Source organism: Siphateles boraxobius, unplaced genomic scaffold (genome assembly GCF_051911475.1).
Source record: "Siphateles boraxobius isolate OS27281-9 unplaced genomic scaffold, OSU_SipBor_1 11, whole genome shotgun sequence".
Lineage (NCBI taxonomy): Eukaryota > Metazoa > Chordata > Actinopteri > Cypriniformes > Leuciscidae > Siphateles > Siphateles boraxobius.
This window is the reverse complement of record NW_027508711.1, coordinates 8,567,578-8,595,027: the sequence shown is the minus strand read 5'-3', so window position 1 is coordinate 8,595,027 and position 27,450 is coordinate 8,567,578. Positions and strand designations below refer to the sequence as shown.

At 47.0% G+C, this 27,450-nt stretch overlaps 1 protein-coding gene across 5 annotated transcripts in view; it reads right to left on the bottom strand.

The window, feature by feature from the left end:
* The window catches only part of LOC143701758 (multidrug and toxin extrusion protein 1-like), a 115,842-nt gene that overhangs the window by 86,030 nt on the left and 2,362 nt on the right, over positions 1-27,450 (bottom strand). Inside the window, exons 4-5 of one of the 5 annotated variants that reach the window (XM_077195340.1) lie at positions 27,229-27,377; positions 26,954-26,996 (exon numbers count right to left, since the gene is read on the bottom strand). The exons of the other annotated variants lie outside the window; for them this stretch is intronic. Of the exons in view, the coding sequence (XP_077051455.1) occupies positions 26,954-26,996; positions 27,229-27,377 (192 nt within the window). The remainder of the gene's footprint in view (positions 1-26,953; positions 26,997-27,228; positions 27,378-27,450) is intronic. 5 annotated transcript variants of the gene reach the window in all.

Sequence of the window (27,450 nt, the reverse complement as noted above, 5' to 3'; positions counted from 1 at the left end):
AATAACAGTGCTTATTCATTCAGCCCGGCCTCAGATAAAGTCTTTACTTGCTTGCTAATACTTAAGGGACTATCCCCACAAAAACAGCCTAAGCTTTTTACTTTTCCAAATGTTATTTCACAAATGTTTAAGAGAGTGGTCAGTTATGTGAAAACCAGAGATGAAGAGTATAAGTGTGATGAAATGACTTAAAATTTGTTCTATTATTTTTATTATTATGATTGGGTAATCTGAATGATAAAAAGGGGGGAATTGTTGTAGAAATTTTAATAGTCATTGATCCCAAACAGGTATCATAAGAGAAAGAACCTATTCAATGTATAAAAGTATATGTGTGTACGTGCTTGTGCGTGACTTTTCAGGAACATATGGGACAGGACCTCTGACCTTAGGGATGGTCAGTTTTGGCCAGTTTATTTCAGTACCAGTTTGTGTCTTTAAGTAGAAACTGAACAGCAGTAAGGCCCTTATCTGGGTGGGTGAAAGGTACAGCGGGTGAGGAGGAACCTTGAAAACAGTATAAAGGCTGTCTCATATCTTCCTGTTGTGTGTCACTGTCTTGCACAGCGTAACTTCTGTGTACTAGACTGAACCTATTCTTGCAAGAATAAATACTTTTCTTTTTATTAATTTGACTCTGAGTGTCTCTTACGCAGTGATGATGTTTAACAGAATTTTTGCCACAACACCAGTTTATTAAAGGTCCCATATTATGCAAAATTCCCTTTTGCATGCTGTTTGGACATAAATGTGTGTTGGCAGTGTGTGTACACAACCACCCAATAGTGATAAAAATCCACTCACTCCTTTTTTATTAATCCCCATAAATCATCAGCAGTGTCTCCTCAGAATGCTGTTTTAGTGACGTCACTAAGTACAGGCCCTGCCCACGAATGTTGACAGACACTGCCTTTCTAACATAGACCCGCCCTGATCGAGTTCACAGCTGCTGCACTGACGAGAATGTCTCCCAGCGTTGTAGGTGTTGTGTGGCTGGATGTATTAATCCACATAGCTCTCTCTATTTACCTCCGAAATCTGAGGCAGCCGCTGAAGACGAGGTGGAATTATTTTGTTTTTAAAGAAAATGCTCCCTCAACTCTACCGAAATTCGTTTATGTAGGCTACTTGCACACTTCTTATATCTTACTGTTTACTCAGCTCTTACGGTGACTTTCTGAAGTAAAACTGACGCTTCATCTTTTGTGTTATGTACAATAAACTTTATTAAACTCATCAGTATATAATTGATCATCATTCGAACCTGGTCCGAAACAGCAGACTTGTAGGCTATTAATAGTGGATAACTTACATACAAGCAGATGACAAATACGTTATAACCGTAATTAAACTACTAAACTATACCTGTTCCATCTCTATACAGCACTCTGACTCTGTAGGCATTATTGTCTGACTCCGGGTCGAAATGAACACCGTTACTGAGAGTTTCTGATATTATTATCATGATTCTGTGAGATGAAATTGTCCTGAGACTGAGCGTGAGCTCTTGAAGCTCCGCCCCCTGTGCCGTGCTCATGAGCATTTAAAGGGCACACACTAAAACAGCGCGTTTTTCTCAGAACCAAAAAATGACAATTTAAACATGCTGTAAAAAATGATCTGTTGGGTATTTTGAGCTAAAACTTCGCATACACACTCTGGGGACATCAGAGACTTATTTTACATCTTGTGAAAAGGGGCATGATATGGGACCTTTACAATTTATGTTGAAATGACTTGTACAATCAGGTTGACTTAAAATTTTTAAGGCAGAAACTGAACGTCCTGTTTGCGCATGCAACCCACCGTTCCCTGAAGGGACGTAGTCGACGGTCGACTGAATGAGGATCTCGCTAGAGAGCCTATCCTCTTCGAGTACTATTGAATGAGCCAATGTAATTGGCGTGCGTGATTCGCATCACACACTCCGCCCCCGCGGCGCGGGTATAAATACGGAAGTGGATGCACGCACTAGTTGCTTTTCGCTGAGGAGCCGAGAGTAACCCGGGGTCAGCAGTGGTCCAGCGGTAGTGGCAAGGGGACTACGTCCTCCGTTCCCTCCTTCAGGGAACGGTGGGTTGAATACGCAACCAGGACGTTCCCTTTCAGTCGATAAAGTCAGACGTAGTCGACGGTCGACTGAATGGGGATAACCTTTGAAAACGTCACTAACGCTGCCAACTTCCAGTGCCTCAACCAAAGCCTCCTGATGCCCCCGCAAATTTAAGGCGGGGAAGGACAGGGCTTAGGCCAGGGAAGTCACTGCTGTTCCTACAGGACCACTGGGAAAGCGTTCCCCGTACATTGGAAGAAAGGGACGCTGCGGAAGCCATATCCAACCCAGAGGGAGGTAACGTGGAAAATACACATATGAACTTGCCGGAAACCGGGCAGTCTAACATATAGAATGTCACTGGGGTGGCTCCAGCCTAAGACGGGGGGAGACACACCGGACAGTGACGGCAGAGAGACTCTGCCGAGGGAAGACACGGGCTCACCGCAGGGAGCCATATCGTGGAAGAATACACATATGGGGTCACCCTAGGGACCGCAACATATGGAACCAGCCTAACACAGGTTCCACACTGCTTACGAGTGGTAGGCCTAACACCAGACGTTCCGCACGTCCGACGTCGGAGGGGTGTGGAGGAACTCAACAGGGTTCAATTTTAAGGGAACTCAACTGGAGTAGAAAGGCGCACGTATCCAGTCCATAGGAGGGGAATGGCGCAGCAAGCCGACACTTGAACCGGGCTCACGCTGAAACTGGCTTCATGAGAAGGGAGCCCACGGGAAGCAGCCCAACTCTAGAATCTGTTTTAGCAAAGCATATCGTCAACGCCCAGGCGGAGCACTTTACACTCATCATAGAGGAGCTCAACACCTAAGTGGACATGTTGCATCTCGGATTTTTACCGAAATGAAGGCAAGCACTAGTGCGACTTTGCATGGAAACAGCCTTCCCTCCCTGCTGAATTCCAACAGATATTTGTAGAGCTGGTCTGAGGTCTATGGCTTGTGTTCTGTACACGTCCAAGCGAACGGACAGAGAAGCCAGGGCTGCATCTGCCTCCTCCAGGGCAGCGCTTGCAGGCTCACCACCTGCTCCTATTACGGGAGAGGTAGGAACCTTGGGCACAATCCAAGCCAGGGTCTCAGCTTGTGAGAGTTAGCCGGCCCAGACTCCCAGGCACAATACGTTGACCGAAAGCGAGCAAGTCCATACCCTCTAGTAGAGACCACTCGAGCAGGAGAACTGATATAACAGAATTTTTAACTCACTGCCTGCAGTGGCTCAGGGGCGGTCTCTGCAGTGCATCGCACCAGGGACAAGGCCCAAGAGGATAAAGAGGGACGCAAGGATTTACAAGACCTTGCTCCTCAGGAACCTGACGATCAGAACGTGCTTCTGCACACTTGTGCAACACGATGAGCGTCGTTTAAACACAGAGGCAACATCATTTTGAGGGTGAAGGAAAACAGCCTACTCCAACCCATTTTGCAGGAAAGAGAGCACTGAAGTGATCGAAAAGCTTTAAGGATCTCCTCTGGAGAAAAGACGCACTCAACGACTAGGTTCCACTTCTAAAGGCGTCAGCACGCTACCCATTTCTAGGGGGTGCTCGCAGAAGTGATGGTAACTATCACATGCCTGTGATAGCCACCTGAACCTCCGCGTTCAGATGTAAGACCGCCCGGAATCTCCGGGGGAAGAACACGTGTGCCATCGTGCCCCGTCCCTGAAAGAGTTTTCAGGGGAAGTCAGGAAGGCTGTTGATGGGAACCAGGTCTAGTTGGGCCAATAAGGGGCAACTATGAAGACCTGTTCCTCTCCTGACTTGGCACGTAGGTGCAAGCGACGGGCGCAAAAAGACAGGAGCATTGCTCAACACAACATGTAAAGATCACTGGGCTTCAGGAGCATTTTCTGCTCAGCACTTGAGTGTGATAAGTTCACTGAGCTTCAGGAGCATTCCTGCTCAACACCAGAGTGTGATAAACTCACTGAGCTTAGGGAGCATTTCTGCTCAACACTTGAGTGCGAAGAACTTCTGTGAGCAACAGGAGCATTTCTGCTCAGCACTGCGTGTGATGAATTCACTGGGCTACAGGAGCATTTCTGCTCAACACCTAAGTGTGATGAACTCACTGAGCTACAGGAGCATTGCTGCTCAACACCTGAGTGCGATGAACTTCACTGAGTTTCAGGAGCATTTCTGCTCAACATGAAGTGTGATGAATTCACTGACTTGAGCAGGCGCAAGGCGACCATGAGTCGCAGTCGCTTTTAGAAGACTCACTGGGGTTAAACGCATTTCTGCGGGCCCCTGGGGCAGCTGAGAGCCAGTGTTTGTCCAAGGGTAGTCCGCTCGGTTTATACAAACACTGGCAGGAAGACGAAACCGGAGGGACAATTGAGCGGCCCCGGAATGGTCATGACCCAGCTGGACCCAGGGGGTGGAGTCTCCACTTGCCCTGGCTATAACTGTCGTGAGGCTCGATGGCGGCACGATTGAGTAGAGCAGGAAGAGTGGAACAAAGCGTCCTCAGAAGCTTCTGGCTCCAAGGAGGAGGTGACGGGTGAGTTGTGACATGCAAGGGAAGCTTGCGCAACGGTCGCAATGTCTAACAACTCGAGCCACGAATGGCTGTGTAGTCGAGGGTCGCCCCGGCCCCCGTTAAAACACGCCCTTTGTACATGGCCCCTCTGTCGAAGAGGGTTTGGCAGCAGACCGGGATGAACAATAGTCACACAGGGTGAGCTGCTCTGCCACGATCACCTCGGGACTCGATCATGAAGCTAGCGATGAAGCAGTCACATATGGAGGAAGCCAAAGGCTGCAACTACCATATACCCCAGGAGCCTCTGAAAGTTCTTTCAGTGGGACCCTTTCTCACTTCAAACACCAGCTGAACACATTCTCATTGGAGAGACGTGTTAGACCGAGTCCATCTCCAAAACTGAAAAAGAGATACTCAGCCCGTGGGCGAGATTACTCTCTTCCAGTTGACCTGAAGAAACAAAGGGCTCTGGAGCACTCGAGGGGAAGGACATTGTACTGATACTCCACCCTTAGAAGCAACACACAGGATGGCCTGCGGTGCGGAAGGTAGAGATCTGAAGCACATGTCTTTCAGGTCGGAGCTGCAGACCGATTCTTGGGCCAAGATAGTCACGACCCACCACCTAGTAGCACGAAGAACGAGTTTACAACTGGCCTTCATACCGGCTGGAGGAGCGGCTATATCAAATCCTTCGCCAGCAGGATAAGATAAGTACGCACAAGTCAGGAGGACTGCTCAACACTCGGTGTGATGAATATCACTGAATTTTCAGGAGCACGTCTGCTCAACACCTAATGTGATGATTATCACTGACTTAAGCGGGGTAGCCGAGCCTGAGGTGGGGCAGCAAAGTAGAGAGAGTAGTGTTAGTGTGCTGTGCAACACTTACCTGTCTCATCTAGCGGCAGGGGGCGCGTGAGAAGGCGGATGACCGGGTCCTCGAAAGCACCAAGCTGCCTGCTGGCGACCAAGGGGGAGCTGAGGGGTGTAAGGCTATACAGGGTCACACCCACCAGACTGGCGCTCTTGGGACCCAGGAACAGATGAAATTGCTCTCTCTTTGAAGTGTGGGTACCGCTTGCTCCGCTTTTTTTTTTTTTTTTTTTAGGGAGCCAGTGGCGGAACAGACACACACACAAACAAAAACCTCCACCCGGCCTTCACCCGGGGGGAGGGAGTGATCGTGCCACTCCAAGAGCAACTCATCCATTCCTGGGCGGCCCGAGGCTGCTGCGGAGGCCCAGCAGGAGTGGCGGCCGGGGAACGCCCACGGCGACGAGCAGGCGGAGGAGCTGTCACCGGCGGCGGGTGGAGGCAGCAGCTGGCCACCGGGGCAGGATGTGCGGGTTAACCTCCGTCTGAGCTTGAGTGGCAGAGAACTGTTGGATGCAGTTCTCCACTGTGTCGCCGACCAGCCCAACCTGGGAAATTGGGGAGACCAGGAACCGAACCTTGTCCGCATCCGCCATACCAACCAGGACCACCACGTCTGACATCGCCAGACCGATCACGCACGCTACGACACTCGTGCCCCGGAGGGTGAGGTCGGATGCAGTGTGGTGCTCACCTATGAGCGCACGGTCTGGATTACCCTCGTGCATGCCATGGGTGCCCTAGCCTGCAGCAACGCCATGGCATGCAAGAGGAAGCAGCTTGCCCACAGGCTTTGTAAGCTCTGCCCGTTGGAATGGACGAAACTCACAGGCCTTAGGGGGGAGACGAGGATCCCCCCAAAAGGCAGCGGCCGCCGGACACTGGTGCACCTGTGTCGACAGACTGCTCCAATGGAGGGACCCTTCGCAACCCTTCACCGTTCCTCCATCAAGGGTAATGAGGGTGAAATGCTATTCAGGCAGTTTTTGGCAGAGAAAGATGCTGTTCACCACCTGATAAGCTCTCCATGCATTTCGGGAAAGAAAGGCACTGGGGCGGCGAGCTGAGAACCAGCGTGGCCTCCCCCAAGACACCAAACTCCAGATTCCAACCGAGACTGAACGGGACACGGTGGAGGTTCCACTCGAGCCCGGCAGCCTCAGCGGCCCGTTTCAGCATAGCTTATAATTCTGGATCCGGCTCGGGCAACATTGAACTCCCGGAGGGAGACAATACAGCCGAGTCATCATCTCTAGAAGTCAGCTCACCCTCCGATGCTGCAATCGACGTCCTGTCCTCCAGGGTAGCCCCGAGTGAAACCGCTGGCCCACCCATTACAGATGGACCAGCAGACAACACAGGAGGCTCCAGTGGTTGCAGTGGAAGGGAGGAGTGAGGAGCCCACAGGGAATGGTTACCGGGCGGGACATCCAACACTATCCTCCGGTCACCCATCCCACACAGCACCCGTGCAGGGTGGGGCATGGTAATGGGGACTCGCTCTCCGCTGTTTAACGAACACCCAGAAACACACGGGCGGAATGACATCTTGAAAAAGACGCAAACCTACCCGTGTTGCTCTTTCAGAAAATAGGGCCGTCACCAGTGCCGGAGCACACAGGGGAATGAACGCGGCAACACTGAACAGAGAACTGAAACAGTGAAGCACTCACTTTTCCGCCCTCTAACCAGCCATCAACACACACAAACATTTAGAAATTTGTTGCTATTAAAACAGCAGTTGAGAGCTCAAAGCTCGCGATCACCGCTGCACTCGCGCTGTAGAACACCAGCACTGGGAGAGTCTTCCTGAAGAACACCGACACACTCGCTCGTTGTAGACAACAGCACTCTCAGAGACATCAAACGATCGGCTCCGAAGCGAAAGGCAACAAGTGCGTGCATCCACTTCCGTATTTATACCCGCGCCGCGGGGGTGGAGTGTGTGATGCGAATCAGGCACGCCAATTACATTGGCTCGTTCAATCGTACTCGAAGAGGATAGGCTCTCTAGCGAGATCCCCATTCAGTCGACCGTTGACTACGTCTGACGTTATCGACTGAAAGGGAACTTAAGTTTTTAAGTTGAAATCGGTAGACTTTTTTTACAGGGTGTGCAATATTATTGCAGTTTGAAAATGACATGTTCCTTTTCAAGGGGACTCAATGCTGTGTCAGAAGGTTGACGCTTTGGAACTGTATGTGTGGAATATCACTCCAATCTCATTGGCCAATCATAGTCGTGTGATAAATGATGGTGCATCCCGGAAGCTATAACTCCAGGACCAAACATTATCAGCTTCTGTGTCTTCAGTAAGTCTTCCTCTGTGTAAATTTTTAGTGTTAATTGGTGATAATGCCTTGCGCCCGTGTGGCTCTCTTTGAGGAAAGAGTCCAGGCACGTGCCCAAACACGGGTATGGGGGCGATGCTTAGGGTTGAAGAGACACTTGCCAGTTATCTCTCCTCTGAGTATGCATCCTCCTTAAAGGCTTTGACGCTACCCTCAAAGCCATGTAGAACTACATTGTTTTTGGTGGGTAAAGCCTATGTGGCATCAAGTCAGGCAGGGGCATGTCTGTCCACAATGGCTTTACTATAGACATGTTAGGCCAGCCTGCTTAGGGACTTGGATGAAGGCGAAGGGAGGGGCCCTGATGCTAATAAAAAGCTGGGCTGGACTACAGATTTAGCTCTCTGCACCACCAAACAGACGGCCCACTTAATCGGCCATTCTATGGCAGCTATGGTGGCCATACAGAGGCACGTATGGTTGAACCTTTTTGGAATAAAGGAAAGAGAAAAGTTCTTCCTCTTGGACACTCCGCTCAACCCTCCTGGCCTCTGCTGCGACACTGTAAACACTGTTGTGTTCCAAAGCTATATCCCCCACCGAGTCTAGGTATTTGGGGTTGCTCCCAAAGAGCAGCCTCAGCCAAGCACTAGAGGAGAAGTGGACCACACCAAGTTTAAGTGTGCCCACTACTTCTCTGTGTCCTCTGGTGTTTCGGGGAGAAGCGGTTTCCAGCTAGATCTTTGCCCAGTCTCTGCAAGCAAAAATTGCAGGAGGGTATTGGAGAAGTATGTTTGATGTTTCCCTGCTGGCAGGCCGTTTCAGGGTATGTGGCATATTACTCAGCCTTCAACAGAGGTTAGCCTTGAGAGACTGAAAACCCTTTCAAATTATCTGGCAGCAATGGATAAGACACATGCCTTTGGTGTGAGAGACCCGGTTTCGAATCCAGTGTGAGACACGAATGTGTCCCTGAGCAAGATACTGAACCCCTAGTTGCTCCAGAGGCGTGCGACCTCTGACATATCTAGCAATTGTAAGTCGCTTTGGATAAAAGCGTCTGCTAAATGAATAAATGTAAATGTAAATAACAAAGGACTTTCCACAGTGGTCAGCTCCGAGCAGGTGTTAGAGCACAAAGGAATTTCTCTCTTGGTGAAAGAGGCAATAGAGAGTGTTACTCTTCTCAAAAGAGACTCTGGTTTTAACAGCCGGTACTTCTTAGTTTCAAAAAAGGATGGGAGTTCAGTCCAATCTTGGACCTGCATCATCTAAACTGTACTCTGCGTAGTTTCAGGTTTAAGATACTAACGCTGAAACTTATTGTGTCCCAAATCAAGTCTTAAGACTGGTTTGTTACAATAGATTTGAAGGAAGCTAACATTTACATATCCATCCTTCCTCAACACAGGAAGTTTCTCAGGTTTGCTTTCGGGGGCGAAGCTTACCAATATTGAATTATTCCGTTCAGTCTAGCTTTGTCACCCTGCACTTTGACGAAGTTGCTCTATTTCAGTTGCTATGCCAGGGTATTTGTATACTCAATTACATTGACAACTGGTTAATTCTTGCCCAGTGTGAGGAGATGGTGGTTTGGCATCAAGATGTCGTACTTGCCTACATCAGGTGCTTGGGGTTGAGACTAAACTCCAAAATGAGTGTGCTTTCTGGATTGATAGCACACTATATTGATGAGGGACTCGACCACGATGCAGGCATGTCTGTCTCCTGCTCATATCAACTCGATTCTTACGGCTGTAGGCAGGATTAAGCTAGGCCAAGCTATAACTGGAAAACAGTTTCAGAGACTGTTGGAACTTATGGCAGCTGCATCGAACGTGATTACGTTGGGGCTTCTTCACACAAGACTATTGTAGTGGTGGATCAAGACTAAAGGTTTTTTTCCAAGACCAAGTACATGCAGATACCTTTGTACTCTAGGGATGTGGAAGAAGCATTGGTTCTTGGTTCAAGGCCCTGTGCTGGGGGCATCCTGTCATCAGAAAACACTAACGACAGACACTTCCCTCACAGGCTGGAGTGCACATAAATTGCACTGGGATGATGGCTGTATTTCTAGCACTGAGATACTTCCTCCTGGATGTCAGAGGCCACCATGCCCTTGTCCACTCAGACAGCAGCTTGATAGTCTCATACATATATCACCAAGGGGTCTGCAGTCATGCCCTCTTAATGCACCACATCATCTTCTGGGTCCAGGGCAAGCTGTTCTCGGTGAGTGCAGTTTATATCCCTGGGTACCTAAATTGGGGAGCAGACATCTTGTCGAGGTAGGGGCCTGGTGAATGGAGACTCCACCCCATAAATGGTGTAGTTGATTTGGAGGAGGTTCGGCCAGGGAGATGTGTATTTGTTTGCATCAGTAGAAACGATGCATTGTCTTCTCTGGTAATTCCTCAAGCATCCAGTTCCGTTGGGGCTGGATGCCATGATTCAGACGTGGCTATGTCTATGCATTTCTCCTGATTGCTCTGCTCCCGTGAGTTTTACAGAGGGTTCGCCAGCCGGGGGTTCATCTACTACAAGTAACTCAGTTCTGGCTGGACAGAGTCTGGTTTATGCACCTGATGTCTCTCCTGGACGGCTCTCCATTGGTGATTTCCTGTTTATCATTTATCAATTTATCATCCTGACCGGAGATATGGAAATTGAGGGTTTGGCCCCTGAGGGGAATCAACAATTGAACTCTGGTCTCTTAACTGGGAAACAAATTACTATTTGCAAAAGGCACCCAAAACCATACATTACACTCTAAAAAAACACTGGGATAATGGGTTAATTTAACCCAGCATAGTTGATTCATTTTTCCTTTTTTTTACTTTATACATGAATTGATGTCTACGGATTACCTTAAATCCTCTAAATGTTTTTAAAATACTTAATACAACCACTGGCTTGCATGATAATTTCTTTATTTTCAATCATATTTTACAGTACAGTATATTTTAAATAATTTAATACATATTGCCAACATTTAAGCTCGTTTAACAAACAGTGTAAGTAAAAATTAAACATTTATAAGTTTTTGGACCAGTCTCTGTAGTCCCGTTTCCACCGTAACGGCGCTGGATCTCGTGCCGGCACTTGTGTCATGTTCAACGGAGGAACTTCTAACTACAGACCGCCATCCTGCATTTCACTCGTAGCCAAAACATGCGGGAACTGGTTCCATAACCTGGTCATAAACAAATAGTGTACAGTTCTGAGAACATATTTTAACATAATAGGTATTTTTTCTGTATTATTTTGAATAAAATCATAAAATGTTATGCTAGGCATCAGGCGTTTCCACCACGCAAAAAGTCAGACGCGAGTCACGCGACACCAGTGTAGGTGACTCTCATTGCGCCCCTGTATGTTGTTTTGCATAAAATTAAATGATATACACATACAGCACAATAAGGAATAGATCAAATAAAATGTACACAAACCTGTATTTCACCGAAGACATGCACCATTTTGACGGAGCTACACTGCTCTCTCCTGAAGTGGTCGCAAAAAGCCTGCGATAAATAACTCAATCCCTGGGTTGTTATGTCTGACACAAGATCTGGGTAAAACAAGAAATCTACCCAAACACTGGGTTGTTATGTCTGACCCAGGAGCTGGGTAACACAAAATCTAACCAAATACTGAAAAAATAATCCAAAAAATTTACCCAAAAGGCTCCAGCCAGGATTTTGGTAAACAAAATAACCCAAGATTTTTTAGAGTACAACCCTCATATCCTGTTAAGAACAGTGTTTGGAATAATGCCATTTAAAAGAACGGCGTTAGGTAACGACGTTGACATGATTCATGATTGGCTGTTTGCTGCCCAGAGTCAAACTTGTGTTAACCCCATCTCTATATGATGTTCTGATACAGAGATATAGGTCTTGCAAAATGGTTGCTAGGGTGCTCTGTTTGGTTGCTAGGGAGTGGCTTGGCAGCTGCCAGTCATGAAACTGAAAAGGCTGATTGTCAATGTGAATGATATAAACCAACTCCCATGCCTCTGTGACATTCAGAATGGAAGATATCCCTCTATGGATTTTGGTTGCTAAGGTGCTCGACAATGGTTGCTAGGGAGGGGCTACGTAGTGTTGAGGTGATTCATAATTGGTTGTTTACTGCCCCGAGTCAAACGAGTCCACCCTTGTGTTTCTATGACACTTCTATCCGGAGATATGCTTTTGATCTCTTTCAATAGAAGTCTATGGAACTTGTTGCTAAGGTGCTCAAAATGGTTGCTAGGGCGTGGCTTAATAGCTTCACAATGATCCTGAGAGACTGATTGGTCATCTGAGTAAAATGAGCCCGTCCCCTTGTCTCTATGACACTGTGATCCAGAGCTATGTTCAATACAAAATCCCTATGCAATGTGTAGAACGGCCCATTTCATGGGCCGTCCTACACCATAGTAAGTCAATGGGGCAACTTTGGAGATGGTTCTCACTGCGGAACATGAAATCCACGGGGAGGAGTCGGATCCAGATCCAACTCCTCCCACCTTACATACACCTAAACCTAGCCAACTCCACCCCCTGATCCCAAAACACACCCCTAATCCCTAAACCCAACCCTAATCCTACCCATCTCAACTCCTTGGATCTTGATCCGACTCCTCCCCGTGGATCTCATGTACTGCATTGAGGTGCTACTGCAGCTTTGAGCAGCTCCTGACCCCCAGGGGTAAAACTTTTATGTTCTTACAGAGCCTGTCAGCCTCTTCAAATGTGGCAAATCACACGTTTCTGTGAAATCTGATTTCTGAGCTATGACTCGTCAAAGTTTGTTGCAATGTTAAGTCTATGGGATTTTTTTGGGCGCTTTTTTGCCCCTGGGGCAATTACCGTACCCCCAATCTCTTAGAAAAGATGTAGCACACCTCTCCTCAATAAGCCGCACGATTTGACGCCTTTCTCAGGGGTCTGTGATGTCAGCATGTATTTTTTATAACATAGTAAAAGATAGTTACTATAGAGTTATTATAGAGTTCTTAAAATCTTTATTAAAAAGTGCCTTTGGTATGGCCTACGGTTGCTAGGGTGCTGTAATTGGTTGCTAGGTTGAGGCTATGAAGATTTTAGACCATTACTTATTGGCTGCTTGATAATATAAATCCTCTGAGGGAGAGAGAGAGGGAGAGAAATGCAGGGGTGTCAGGCCCTTTGTGTCTGTGTGTGTGAAAAAGTCGGTTGGGATTTGAAATTCTGAACATTCCGCAATGTTAAGTCAATGGGATTTTTTTGGCCGCTTTTTCGTCCGCTGTGCGAACATCGTACACCCGATCGCTTAGAAAAGTCATAGCACACCTCTCCTCAATGAGCAGCACGATTTGACGCCTCACTCAGGGGTCTGTGACAAAATTTGCGGGACGAGTTATGCGCCAAACTTTGTCCAGAATAATAATAAGAAGAACTAGAATGTACATTTCCAGAAGAAAATGTGAAGTGGTGCTTGCAGTGGCAAAACTCGCCACTCGGTTGCTAGGGCGTTGCTAGGCGGTTGCCAGGGTATTCTGGGTGGTTGCTATGGTGTTGCTAGGCGGTTGCTAGGGTGTTCTGGGTGGTTGCTAGGGTGTTGCTAGGCAGTTGCTAGGGTGTTGCTAGGGTAGTTGCTATGGTGTTGCTAGGAGGTTGCTAGGGTATTCTGGGTGGTTGCTAGGGTGTTGCTAGGCGGTTGCTATGGTGTTCTGGGTGGTTGCAATGGTGTTGCTAGGCGGTTGCTAGGGTATTCTGGGTGGTTGCTAGGCGGTTGCTAGAGTGTTCTGGGTGGTTGCTAGGGTGTTGCTAGGCGGTTGCTAGGGTATTCTGGGTGGTTGCTATGGTGTTGCTAGTTGGTTGCTAGGTTGTTCTGGTGGTTGCTAGGGTGTTCTGGGTGGTTGCTAGGGCGTTGCTAGGCAGTTGCTAGGGTGTTCTGGGTGGTTGCTAGGGTGTTGCTAGCGTAATCTGGGTGGTTGCTATGGTGTTCTGGTTGGTTGCTAGGGTGTTGCTCGGCGGTTGCTAGGGTATTCTGGGTGGTTGCTATGGTGTTGCTAGGTGATTGCTAGGGTGTTCTGGTGGTTGCTAGGTTGTTCTGGGTGGTTGCTAGGGCGTTGCTAGGCAGTTGCTAGGGTGTTCTGGGTGGTTGCTAGGGTGTTGCTAGGGTAATCTGGGAGGTTGCTATGGTGTTACTAGGTGGTTGGTAGTTGTCAAAGATGGTTACTGTTGAGTTTGTAGCATTTTATTGGCATGATTTAGCACTTAGCTAATCAATATTAGCATGTAGCTATTCACTGCTAGCATGTGTAGCATGTAGCAAGTCCTGTTTGCGGGCATGAGTCAAAAGAGCCAACCCCCATCTCTATACGATGTTCTGATGCAGAGATATTGGTCTTGCAAAACGGTTGCTAGGGTACTCTGTTTAGTTGCTAGGGAGTGGCTTGGCAGCTGCCAATCATGAAGCTCCAAAGTCAATGTGAATGTATCAACCAACCCCCATCTCTATTGTTCATCTCTATTGCTATCTCATCTCATGTTGCTAGCATGATTAGCATGTTGCTAGCATGATGCTAGCATGATGCTAGCATGATTAGCATGTTGCTAGCATGATGCTAGCATGATTAGCATGTTGCTAGCATATTGCTAGCATGATTAGCATGTTGCTAGCATGTTACTAGCATGATTAGCATGTTGCTAACATGATGCTAGCATGATTAGCCTGTTGCTAGCATTGTTTGTAGCTAGTTGCTAGCATGATTAGCATGTTTCTAGCATCATGCTAGCATGATTAGCATGTTGCTAGCATTATGCTAGCATGATTAGCATGTTGCTAGCATGATGCTAGCATGTTTAGCATGTTGCTAGCATGATGCTAGCATGGTTGCTAAAGTATTACTAGGTGGTTGCTAGGTGGTTGCTAGGGTGTTCTGGGTGGTTGCTATGGTGTCGCTAGGCGGTTGCTAGGGTATTCAGGGTGGTTGCTAGAGTGTTGCTAGGCAGTTGCTAGGTCGTTCTGGGTAGTTGCTATGATGTTGCTAGGCGGTTGCTAGGGTATTCTGGGTGGTTGCTATGGTGTTGCTAGGGTATTGTGGGTGGTTGCTAGGCTGTTGCTAGGGTGTTCTGGGTGGTTGCTAGGGTGTTGCTAGGCAGTTGCTAGGGTGTTCTGGGTGGTTGCTAGGGTGTTGCTAGGCAGTTGCTAGGGTGTTCTGGGTGGTTGCTAGGGTGTTGCTAGGCAGTTGCTAGGGTAATCTGGGTGGTTGCTATGGTGTTACTAGGTGGTTGGTAGTTGTCACAGATGGTTACTATTGGAGTTCTTTACATTTACTTGGCATGATTGAGCACTTTCCTTATCACTATTAGCATGTAGCTATTTACTGCTAGCATGTGTAGCATGTAGCAAGTCCTGTTTGCTAGCATGAGTCAAAAGACCCAAACCCCATCTCTATACGATGTTCTGATGCAGAGATGTACTCCCATGCCTCTGTGACATTCAGAATGGAAGATATGCCTGTTTGGATTTTGGTTGCTAAGGTGCTCGACAATGGTTGCTAGGGCGTGGCCAGTAAGTGTTGAGGTGATTCAGGATTGGCTGTTTGCTGCCCCGAGTCAAACGAGCCCACCCTCATGTTTCTATGACTCTTATATTCTGAGATATCGCTTTGATCTGTTTCAATGGAAGTCTATGGAACTTGTTGCTAAGGAGCTCTAAATGGTTGCTAGGGCGTGGCTAGATAGCTTCGCAATGATCCTGAGAGACTGATTGGCCGTCTGAGTAAAATGAGCCCGCCCCTTTGTCTCTACGACACTGTGATCCAGAGTTATGTTCAATATAAAAGCGGTTTCTATGGTGTAGGACGGCCCATTTCATGGGCCGTCATACACCATAGTAAGTCAATGGGGCAACTTTGGGCAGCTCCTGCCCCACAGGGGTGCAACTTTTACCCCATTGTGTGGTATATTCTTACAGAGCCTGTCAGCCTCTTCAAATGTGGTAAATTACACGTTTCTGCGACATCCTCGTTCCGAGCTACGACTCGTCAAAGTTTGACGCAATGTTAAGTCTATGGGATTTTTCGGCCGGTTTTTCGCCCCTGGGGCGAACATCGTACCCCCGATCCCTTATAAAAGTCATAGCACACCATTCCCGAACAGGCCGCACGTTTTGACGCCTCATTCGTGGGTCTGTGACAAAAACTGCGGGAGGAGTAGCGCGTCAAAAAGTGGCCAGAAGAATAAGAATAAGAAGAATAAGAATAATAAGTATGTGAGATAACAATAGTGTTGCTTTGCCATAGGCAAGCACCACTAATAAGAAGAATAAGAATAATAAGTATGCACAATAACACTAGTGTTGCTTTGCCATAGGCAAGCACCACTAATAAGAACTAGAATGTACATTTCCAGAAGAAAATGTGAAGTGGTGCTTGCAGTGGCAAAACTCGGCACTCGGTTGCTAGGGTGTTGTGGGTGGTTGCTAGGGCGTTGCTAGGGTGTTATGGGTGGTTGCTAGGTGGTTGCTAGGGTGTTCTTGGTGGTTGCTAGGCGGTTGCTAGGGTATTCTGGGTGGTTAGGGCATTACTAGGTGGTTGCTAGGGTGTTCTGGGTGGTTGCTATGGTGTTGCTAGGCAGTTGCTCGGGTATTCAGGGTGGTTGCTATGGTGTTGCTAGGCGGTTGCTAGGGTGATGCTAGGTGGTTGCTAGGGTGTTCTTGGTGGTTGCTAGGCGGTTGCTAGGGTATTCTGGGTGGTTGTTAGGGCGTTGCTGGGGGTTTATTGGTGGTTGCTATGGTGTTGCTAGGGTATTCTGAGTGGTTGCTAAGGTATTCTGGGTGGTTGCTAGGGTGTTGCTAGGGTGTTATGGGTGGTTGCTATGGTGTTGCTAGGTGGTTGCTAGGGTGTTCTGGTTGGTTGTTAGGCGGTTGCTAGGGTATTCAGGGTGGTTGCTATGGTGTTGCTATGCGGTTGCTAGGGTATTCTGGGTGGTTGCTAAGGTGTTTTGGGTGGTTGCTAGGGTGTTCTGGGTGGTTGCTAGGGGGTTGCTAGGGTGTTCTGGTTGGTTGCTAGGGTGTTGCTAGGCGGTTGCTAGGGTGTTCTGGGTGGTTGCTAGGGTGTTGCTTGGCGGTTGCTAGGGTGTTCTGGGTGGTTGCTATCGTGTTGCTATGCGGTTGCTAGGGTATTTTGGGTGGTTGCTAAGGTGTTTTGGGTGGTTGCTAGGCGGTTGCTAGGGTGTTCTGGGTGGTTGCTAGGGTGTTGCTAGGCGGTTGCTAGGGTGTTCTGAGTGGTTGCTAGGGTGTTGCTAGGTGGTTGCTAGGGTATTCTGGGTGGTTGCTAGGGTGTTGCTAGGCGGTTGCTAGGGTGTTCTGGGTGGTTGCTAGGGTGTTCTGGGTGGTTGCTAGGGTGTTGCTAGGCGGTTGCTAGGGTATTCTGGGTGGTTGCTATGGTGTTGCTAGGCGGTTGCTAGGGTGTTTTGGGTGGTTGCTAGGGTGTTTTAGGTGGTTGCTATGGTATTCTGGATGGTTGCTATGGTGTTACTAGGTGGTTGGTAGTGTTCACATTTGGTTACTATAGAGTTTTTATAATGTTAATGGCATGATTTAGCACTTAGCTAATCAATATTAGCATGTAGCTATTCACAGCTAGCATGTTTAGCATGTTGAAAGTCCTGTGTTCTAGCATGAGTCAAAAGACCCAAACCCCATCTCTATACGATGTTCTGATGCAGAGATGTAGGTCTTGCAAAATGGTTGCTAGGGTACTCTGTTTGGTTGCTAGGGAGTGGCTTGGCAGCTGCCAATGATGATACTCCAAAGGCTGCTTGTCAGTGTGAATTATATAAACCAACCCCCATCTCTATACGATGTTCTGATATAGAGATGTAGGTCTTGTAAAATGGTTGCTAGAGTACTCTGTTTGGTTGCTAGGGAGTGGCTTGGCAGCTGCCAATTTTGAAACTCCAAAGGCTGCTTGTCAGTATGAATGATATAAACCAACTCCCATGCCTCAGTGACATTCAGAATGGACGATATTCCTCTTTGGATTTTGGTTGCTAAGGTGCTCGACAATGGTTGCTAGGGTGTGGCTAGGAAGTGTTGAGGTGATTCATGATTGGCTGTTTGCTGCCCCGAGTCAAACGAGACCACCCTCATGTTTCTATGACAATTCAGTCCAGAGATATCCCTTCGATCTCTTTCAATGGAAGTCTATGGGAGTTGTTGCTAAGGTGCTCTAAATGGTTGCTAGGGCGTGGCTTGATAGCTTCACAATGATCCTGAGAGACTGATTGGTTGTCTGAGTAAAATGAGCCCGCCCCTTTGTCTCTACGACACTGTGATCCAGAGTTATGTTCAATATAAAAGCGGTTTCTATGGTGTAGGACGGCCCATTTCATGGGCCGTCCTACACCATAGTAAGTCAATGGGGAAACTTTGGGCAGCTCCTGCCCCCCAGGGGTGCAACTTTTACCCCATTGTGTGGTATGTTCTTACAGAGCCTGTCAGCCTCTTCAAATGTGGTAAATTACACGTTTCTGCGACATCCTCGTTCCGAGCTACGACTCGTCAAAGTTTGACGCAATGTTAAGTCTATGTGATTTTTCGGCCGGTTTTTCGCCCCTGGGGCAAACATCGTACCCCCGATCGCTTATAAAAGTCATAGCACACCATTCCCGAACAGGCCGCACGTTTTGACACCTCATTCATGGGTCTGTGACAAAAACTGAGGGAGGAGTAGCGCGTCAAAAAGTGGCCAGAAGAATAAGCAGAATAAGAAGAATAAGAATAATAAGTATGCACAATAACACTAGTGTTGCTTTGCCATAGGCAAGCACCACTAATAAGAATAAGAATAAGAATAAGAATAAGAATAAGAATAAGAATAAGAATAAGAATAAGAATAAGAATAAGAATAATAAGTATGCACAATAACACTTGTGTTGCTTTGCCATAGGCAAGCACCACTAATAAGAATAATAAGTATGCACAATAACACTAGTGTTGCTTTGCCATAGGCAAGCACCACTAATAAGAATAATAAGTATGCACAATAACACTAGTGTTGCTTTGCCATAGGCAAGCACCACTAATAAGAATAATAAGTATGCACAATAACACTAGTGTTGCTTTGCCATAGGCAAGCACCACTAATAAGAATAATAAGTATGCACAATAACACTAGTGTTGCTTTGCCATAGGCAAGCACCACTAATAAGTATGCACAATAACAATAGTGATGCCTTGCCTTTGGCAAGCACCACTAAGAAGTATACACAATAACAGTAGTGATGCCTTGTACACAATAACAATAGTGATGCCTTGCCTTTGGCAAGCACCACTAAAAATAAAAGACTGTCATTATTTACTTACTCACTCACTCGTGTCATTCTGAACCTGATTTTTTTTTCATGCATGTCTTTTTCTTTTTTGTGGAATTTAAGTTATTCACTGAAAACCACATAGGTTTAATGTAATAAAAATGTATTAGCTTTGAATAGATGATGATAGAATTTTCTTCTTTTTTTATGTACTTTAAATGTCCCTTTAATATGGAAGCCTGTTTCCGCCATAGTTGAGTTAAAAAAAAGATTATCTAAGTCATAATAATGAGAAAGTTATGTAGTATCATTAAATAACATCAATTAAAAATCATCAGTATCTTCCATACTTTTCCATACCCACGAAAAGGTGTGAAAGTGGAATGCAGGAGCAGGACGGTTACCATGGTAACGAAGGACGCCTGCTTGTGCACACCGATGGAAATTGTGTTATGTGAACCTCCAAAACCATCAGATTAAAGTTGGAATATTACATTTATTTGTTAAGTTTAAGTGTAACATCTTCATAAAATATATGGGTATATGTGTTAATATAACACGTATTTTGCGGATGGGTCTAGGATATTTGATGTGCAGGTTCATCTGGAAGATATCAATAGGCTACAATATCAATTCAGATGTTTATGACTTAGGGGACATTTACACATAAGTGGGCTGTGGGCAGTGGATTGGGGAAAACTCAAGGTCTTGAGACGTGTTTTTAAAAGCTGAACTTCTTTTCAATTGAGCGCCACGTTTTTAGAATGCTGTGTCATGCGCGAGACACTGCAAAAAACTTGAGCGCAACGTCCGTCTAGTGCGCATTTGCCCAAAAAAGCAATGAAAAAGCAGCATAGTGGAATGAAAAAAAACGTACCCTTGTGCAAAAACAAAACTGCTTGAAAATATGCACAGATTTCCAGATGAACCCTTCTGTGTTGCTGCTTGTTCATACACAAAAATACAAATGAGTATTACAAATGTATAAAAGACTATGTAGTTAGTATGGAAGCCTGTCTTATATACGGATAATTTATCATTAATGTTATTCACTGCAGAGCGTGCCATGTTTGCTGTTAAGTCATTATTACAACAAAGTTTCTCATTATTATGAGATGTTAAGTCATTATTATTAGAAAATGTCTCATTATTATGAGATACTTAAGTCATTATTATGTGAAAGTTTCTCATTATTAAGAGATACTAAGTCATTATTATGAGAAACTTTCTCAATATAATGAGATGAGTCATAATAATGAAAAAGTTTTTTACTATTTTATTATTATGACTTACAGATTTATATTTTTTACTCAACTGTGGCGGAAACGGGCTTCCATACTTTAAAGACATTTTAAATGTTTTTAAAGATGTTTCTTTAATTGTCTTCTGTTTCTTAAAACTGTTTTCTATGGTGATACATTTTAAAATCTACTCGGTTACTATCGTAACCTCAGTTCCCTGAGATAGGGAACGAGTATTGCGTAGCTATACGCAGTGGGGGGAAACTCCTTTTCCTCGATTTACTAAAGCTTGTATGTAAAACGCATTTGCAGCTACACAGCTAGCACAATGAGCGTCTGCTGCAACTGCACATCCAATGGCGCAGGCGCCTCTGACGTGCGACCAATGAGCTAGCCCTACGTCATTACACGTAAGAGCCCACCGAGGGGGGCGTGGCCATAGCCTATAATATTCCCCCGAATTCGCCATTATAGCAGGTTTAACGACTGAAGCGACAACTCTCGAGGCTACTATAGTGCGGCCGGCTACGCAATACTCGTTCCCTATCTCAAGGAACTGAGGTTACGATAGTAACCGAGTAGTTCCCTTTCGAACAATCACTTCGTATTGCATAGCTATACGCAGTGGGGATGCCATGCAAAACGCCGCACTATAAGCAGCTGGTTGCCAGTGAAACTCAGGACCCCTGAGCTCACAGAACAAGCCAGAAAACCAAGTATATATATCAGCCCGGACACCGTCGGTGTTAGTAACAGTCCAACATAATATACTAATAAAACCAGACACCGTTGGGATTATTAGTATAAGACAAAACAACCGGCCAAAGCTGGTTTTATATAAATGTGTATGTGAATGTGCACAGTAACATTTTTAGACAAGACCAGACACTGTCTGGCCTTAATCTATTGAAAGCACCTTCGCCTGCAGGGAAGGCACCTCCATATTATAAAACCTCATAAATGTGGAAGGCGAGGACCAGCCGGCCTCATCACAAATATCTTGAATGGGAAAGCCAGATGACCAAGCCCATGACGAGGCAATGATACCAATAGGGCAAACCTGACCCACTGAGGTACATGCCATAGAAATGGCATCCACTATCCATCCATACAGTCTTTGCTTAGTGCCTGGATCACCCTTAGATCGGCCACCCATACAGACAAAAAACTGTTCTGATTGTCTAAAAGACGCAGAACGCTCCAGATAGATTCTCAGCGCTCTGACAGGGCAGAGAAGATTAACCTCCCCATCCTCGGCAGAAGGGGGAAAGGCCAATAATGTAATTACCAGTGCTCTGAATGGCGTTGAGAGCACTTTGGGTACATAACCATGCCCGGGTTTGAGAATGACTCTGTAGTCATCTGGACCAAACTCAAAACATGAAGGGCTCAAAGAGAGAGCCTGCAGATCTCCCACTCGCTTAATAGATGTCAATTCCAAAAGGAGAACATACTTTAGCGACAGAGGTTCGGACCAACCGACTGGAGCGGTTCAAAAGGCGGACCCTTTAGAGACCCAAGGACCGTGGGGAGGTCCCAAGGGGGCACAAAAGGAGGTCTGGAGGGGTTCATCCTCCTAGCACCTCTTAGAAACCGTATCACCAGATCGTTTCTTCCCAGTGATTAGCCCGCCACCAGAGCATGATGTGCTGCAATGGCTGCCACGTACACTTTGAGCGTGGACGGGGAGCGGCCCACATCCAACAGCTCTTGCAGGAAGGCGAGTACCACAGATACCTCATACGATTCTGGGTCCACACGATTTTTCAAATTCTAACTGGAAAAACCTGACCATTTCAAGGCATAAAGGGGCAGAGTAGACGGGGCCCTAGCTTCAGAGATAGTGCTTAAGACCTTCTCAGGAAGGTCCCCGGGTACCTGTTTAGGGCCCATACACGGAGGGCCCATAAATCAGGACGGGGATGCCATATCGTCCCCTTGGCCTGCATGAGGAGGTCTTTCCTCATTGGAACAGGCCAGGGTACCGTGTCTGATAACTGAACCAGCTCCGGAAACCACGGTCTGGATTTCCAGAGAGAGGGGCCACCAGAACGACTGGGCATCCGCTCTCCCAGACCCGTTTGATGATTTGTGGAATCATCAAGACGGGGGGAAAGGCTTAAAGGGGGCGGCTGGGCCAGCGCGTCCCTGCTCTTCGAGAAGAACACTTTGCAATGGATGTTGGTTCTCGAGGCGAAAAGGTCGACTTCGGCCTCGCCGAACACAGTCCATATCAGACTGACCGTCTGTGAGTTCAGGGACCACTCGCCTACGGGAGTGTTGCCCCGTGAGAGCATATCCGCACCCAAATTCTGGACACAAGAGATATGCAATGCTCCCAGAGAGCTCAGATTGGTCTGTGCCCATGAGAGGAGATCTCTCGCCATAGCATGCAGGTTGCCTGACCTGATGCCACCCTGGCGATTTATGTAGGCCACTACTGACTAAGACGTGGTGACCTCTGAGGTATGACAGAAATGCTTTCAGGGCCAAACAAACTGCTTTCATCTCCAGACAGTTGATGTGTAAGCTCTGCTCCCTGCTCAACCAGAGTTCGGAGGCAGGCTTGCCCTCGTGCAGCGCTCCCCAACCCAGGTTGGATGCGTCTGTGAAAACCACTTTCCTCCTGGAAACTGTTCCCATGGTCACACCCTCGTGATACCAGTCCTGAGCCCGCCAGGGAATCAGGGTCCTTAACAACCGTTATTCACCTTGACACGCAGGCTGCCCGACTGCCATGCATAGGTGGGCACACAGCGTTTCAACCAGTGCTCCAGCAGGCGCATGCGCAGTAGTCCCATACGAAGTACTGACGCTGATGCTGCCATGAGACCTAGAAGTTTCTAAAATTTCTTCAGGGGCGCGCGATCACGATGATGGCGCGGCTCACCCGAGAGCGCTCTCGGGGTGAGCCGCACCGTCATCGTCACTGTGTCTAAAACTGTGCCCAGAAAGAACACACTCAGGTCAGTTTGCTCTTTGAAACATTGATTGTGAGACCCAGGGATTCTAAATGGCCGAAAATCAAATCTCTGTGAGCTAGCAGCTCGGCTCTCGACTGTGCCAGCACCAGCCAGTCGTCGAGATAATTTAGCACGGGCAATCCCTGAGGTCTCAGGGGAGAAAGCGCTACATCCACACACTTTGTGAATGTACGGGGTGCCAACGATAGACCGAACGGCATAACTGTGTATTGATAAGCCTGACCCACGAAGGCGAATCTCAAGAATGGCCTGTGACGAGGGTTTATCTGAATGTGAAAGTATGCAAATTTCAGATCCATTGTAACAAACCAATCCCCCGGGCGAACTTGCGTGAGGATGTGTTTGATAGTTAACATTTTGAAAGGCCGTCTCATGAGAGCTTTGTTCAAATGTCTCAAATCTAGTATGGGTCTGAGACCGCCGGCTTTTTTCGGGATTAGAAAATGCCTCGCTTTATAGTGTTTATGACTCAACTCGACACACCGGGGGTGGCTTGCCAGGCCGGCACCCGCGTGGCTAGGGATTGACACACTGATTGGGACGGGTCGCCTTCTATGGGGGGACCTGATACCCTTACATTGTGATTTGTGCACATACTGAGTGTTGGACTGACTGAACAAGCTTTTGCCTGGGGGAAAGTCAGTGTTACAACAGGGAAGGGGCCACCTATTGGAGGGGGACCGTGAATCCGTCTGTTGTGATTGTGAAACTTTGCGCCCATAGTGAGGGTTGGACTGACTGCACAGGCTTCTTCCTGGGAAAAAACTGGGAGAGGGCTGCCTAGTGAAGGGGGACCGTGAACCTGTGTGTTGTGATTGTGAAACATACTCTTTTTGTGCTTTACGTGGGTCGCCGTGACAACAGCGTTTGTTTGTAGAGGCGCGTGCAGTGCAGCGGGCCTGTTGACAATAATACAATCTCCAGCCGCCTGAGTAAGACAGGGAGCTGTGAGAAGTTTCATAGGATTTTGAGGAGTGACTATCTGTGGCGGCGCGCGCTTCGTAGCGGGCGCACGGACTGCAGTAATAGTGTGCATTATGAGTGGCGTGAAAAAATAAATAAATACATTCAGCGAAGCCGAGATCTGAACTCCGGTCTCTGTAGCGAGAATCTCAGAATCCACCACTGAGCTACAGGGGGGATTGACAGAGAAGAGCTCTTATAGTTTTTGCAGTGAGAGATAACAGTTTCAGCGTGGTTGATTCCAGGCAAGAAAAATGTGCTGTTGTCTCTGAATCACGGAGAAGGTTCTGCGTGATGAACAGAATGTAAAAGAGCGGTAGCTCTCTTGTGTCAAAAAAAGAGATAGCCGCGTGCACATCTGACCGCGCGCTTCTTCCATCGCTGTACAATGAGGGCAGGAAGCGGGAACGCAAAGGAAAATAACATTTCAGTTTGAAAACGCTCTTCCGTGTGATGTGCAAAACAGAGGGCGGGGTAGCGCTCTTTTGAGAGCTAGCCACGCGAACATTTAACCACGCGCTTCTTCCGTCGAGGCTCGACAAGTGAAGAAAACGTGGGAGCGCGAGAGGCGGTTCTCCGACAGAAAGGAGAGCTAGTCGCGGGCGCATGATGTACTTTTAGGGCGGGGTAGCTCTCTTGTGTTGTAAAGATAGCTAGCCGCACGAACATCTACCCGCGTGCTTCTTCCGTCGAGGCTCGAAGAGGGAAGAAAAGGGGGGGAAGCGCGAGAGGCGGTTTGCCGTCCCAAAGGAGAGCTAGCCGCGAGCACACGATGTACTTTTAGGGCGGGGTAGCTCTCTTGTGTTGTAAAGATAGCTAGCCACACGAACATCTACCCGCGTGCTTCTTCCGTCGAGGCTCGAAGAGGGAAGAAAAGTGGGGGAAGCGCGAGAGGCGGTTTGCCGTCCCAAAGGAGAGCTAGCCGCGAGCGCATGATGTACTTTTAGGGCGGGGTAGCTCTCTTGTGTTGTATGGATGGAGCGCGAGAGGGGGGTTGCCGTCCACAAGGAGAGCTAGCCGCGAGCGCATGATGCAATTATGTGAGCGAGGCATTTGAAACAACGCCTCGTACACTTATAACACAGAATAATACAATAGAAAGGATATAGCGTCGTCACCTGATAGCCACAGTTGAGACGGCGTCAGGAGAAAACGGCTGAGAAGGTGTAGTCTGCTGAGATGATGCTCGCTCAGGCTGAAGGGCTTGTTCAACGGCGAAAGGCTTAGTAAAACAGAGACATGAAGTTGTAGCTGAAGGAGTTAAATCTGCTATAATGGCAAATTCGGGGGAATATTATATGCTATGGCCACGCCCCCCTCGGCGGGCTCAGAGGCGCCAGCGCCATTGGATGTGCAGTTGCCGCAGCACAGCCTACGAGCGAGCCAGATGCTCTATGTGCTAACTGTGCAGCTGCAAATGCGTTTTACCAGAGACAATTTATATAGAGACATACCACTTACTCAATCCTCTATATATAGGGAAAACCCGTAACACCAAAGATGGCGGTTGTATAAACATGTCCCGCCCCTCCTGCTGGAAAGCCATTCATCTGCTTTTAACAGTCAAGCCGGGAAACATTTAAGCCTATCGTCTGGTTCCACTGACGAATGCGCATAGTTGAGGTTTGCGACAGGGGAAAATACGTTACTGTTTGAAAAGGCGGCAGATTTGATATGCAGTGTATGTGTGCGTTGTGTCATCCCAAGTGTAGACATCCCAAGTGTCTACTGCATATTGATAGCGGCTCCCTGTTGCCCACAAATTAGTTCAAATCTCCCGGAATCTAGAGCGAGCGGCGCACATTCTGTGCTTCAAACCGTGTAGCACGCGCACGTCAGAGAGGGAGAGAACCCTTGCGCATGCGTAGTAGAAGTATAACCTGTGGGGAAAAAGGCAGTATAACCCTTATTTTGGGGCAAAGTCATCAAACTTTTTCAGCGATTTTTATCATATTTTACTGCTGTTTCTATACATGCAGTTTTTATGTCCCGGTGACCAGTGAAAGTGCAGTTCTGACTCTCTGCCCAGTCATTTAGATAGGAGCCTGGTCTTGTTAGTCCGAAATAGCTACCCGGAGGCGTTGCCAAGATGGCGGCCGAGTGGCATGACTTGCCTAAAAGGACTTTGGTTTTACATACAAGCGTCAGTAAATCGAGGAAAAGGAGTTTCCTCCCACTGCGTATAGCTACGCAATAAGAAAGGACCGTTCGAAAGGGAACTAATTTATTCCTGTGATAGCAAAGCTAAAATTTCAGCATCATTACTCTCGTTTTTAGAGTCACATGATCCTTCAGAAATCATTCTAATACTGATTCGGTGCTCAAGATACATTTTTTGTTATTATCAATGTTGAAAACTGTTGTGCTGTTTAATATTTTTGTGGAAACCATTATGCATTTTTAAAGAATTCTTTGATGAATAGAAATTTCAAAAAGAGCAGCATTTATTTGAAATAGAAATCGTTGGTAACATTTGCAGTCTTTGTAATCGATTTAATGTGTCCTCCGTGGTGAATAAAAGTGTTAATTTCTGTTAGAAAAGAAAAAAAAACCTTGCTGACCCCAAACTTTAAACGGTAGTCTACATACAAGAAAGTTTAATACTAGTGTTAGATACAAGCTATAGCAATATTTGAGATAAGCTCCTGCAGCTACAAAAGCTTTTGAATGTTTGTCTAAGTGGTATACTGTTGTTGTTTTTTTTAATAAAGTTACAGTGTTTGCAGAAGGTGTCACTCACAGGCAAAGCAGGCATGAATATTTTTACATAGAGTTGTGACAGACTGTTGAAAGGGAGAGAGAGAAACAATCACACACAGTTAAAGGAACTCCACAGACACTAGCTTAAGGTCCATTTGACTGCCATATGTCCAAATGATATGGCATCATGTTATTGCACAATACTACTATAATTTCCTTCTATCAGAACATGTTGACAACAGACTTTATCAGCACAGCAGACAGTAAGTTTTGCTAAACAGAACCATAAATTAATGTGTGTTGAATGTGTCAGACCTGGCCACACTGGGACTCTGCCGGACAGCCAGCAGGATTGGCTCTGTGTTGATGAGAAGCGCCCAGCAGGGGAAAAAGGGCAACAGGAGGATGAGAATCCCTCTCTGCAGTATCACACCCACCCGCTTCAGATTTCTACCCCCAAACGTCTGCAGGACACAGTTCACTTCAAATGACACCTGAGCACAAATGACACTCACATTACTTAACATTGACTATCAT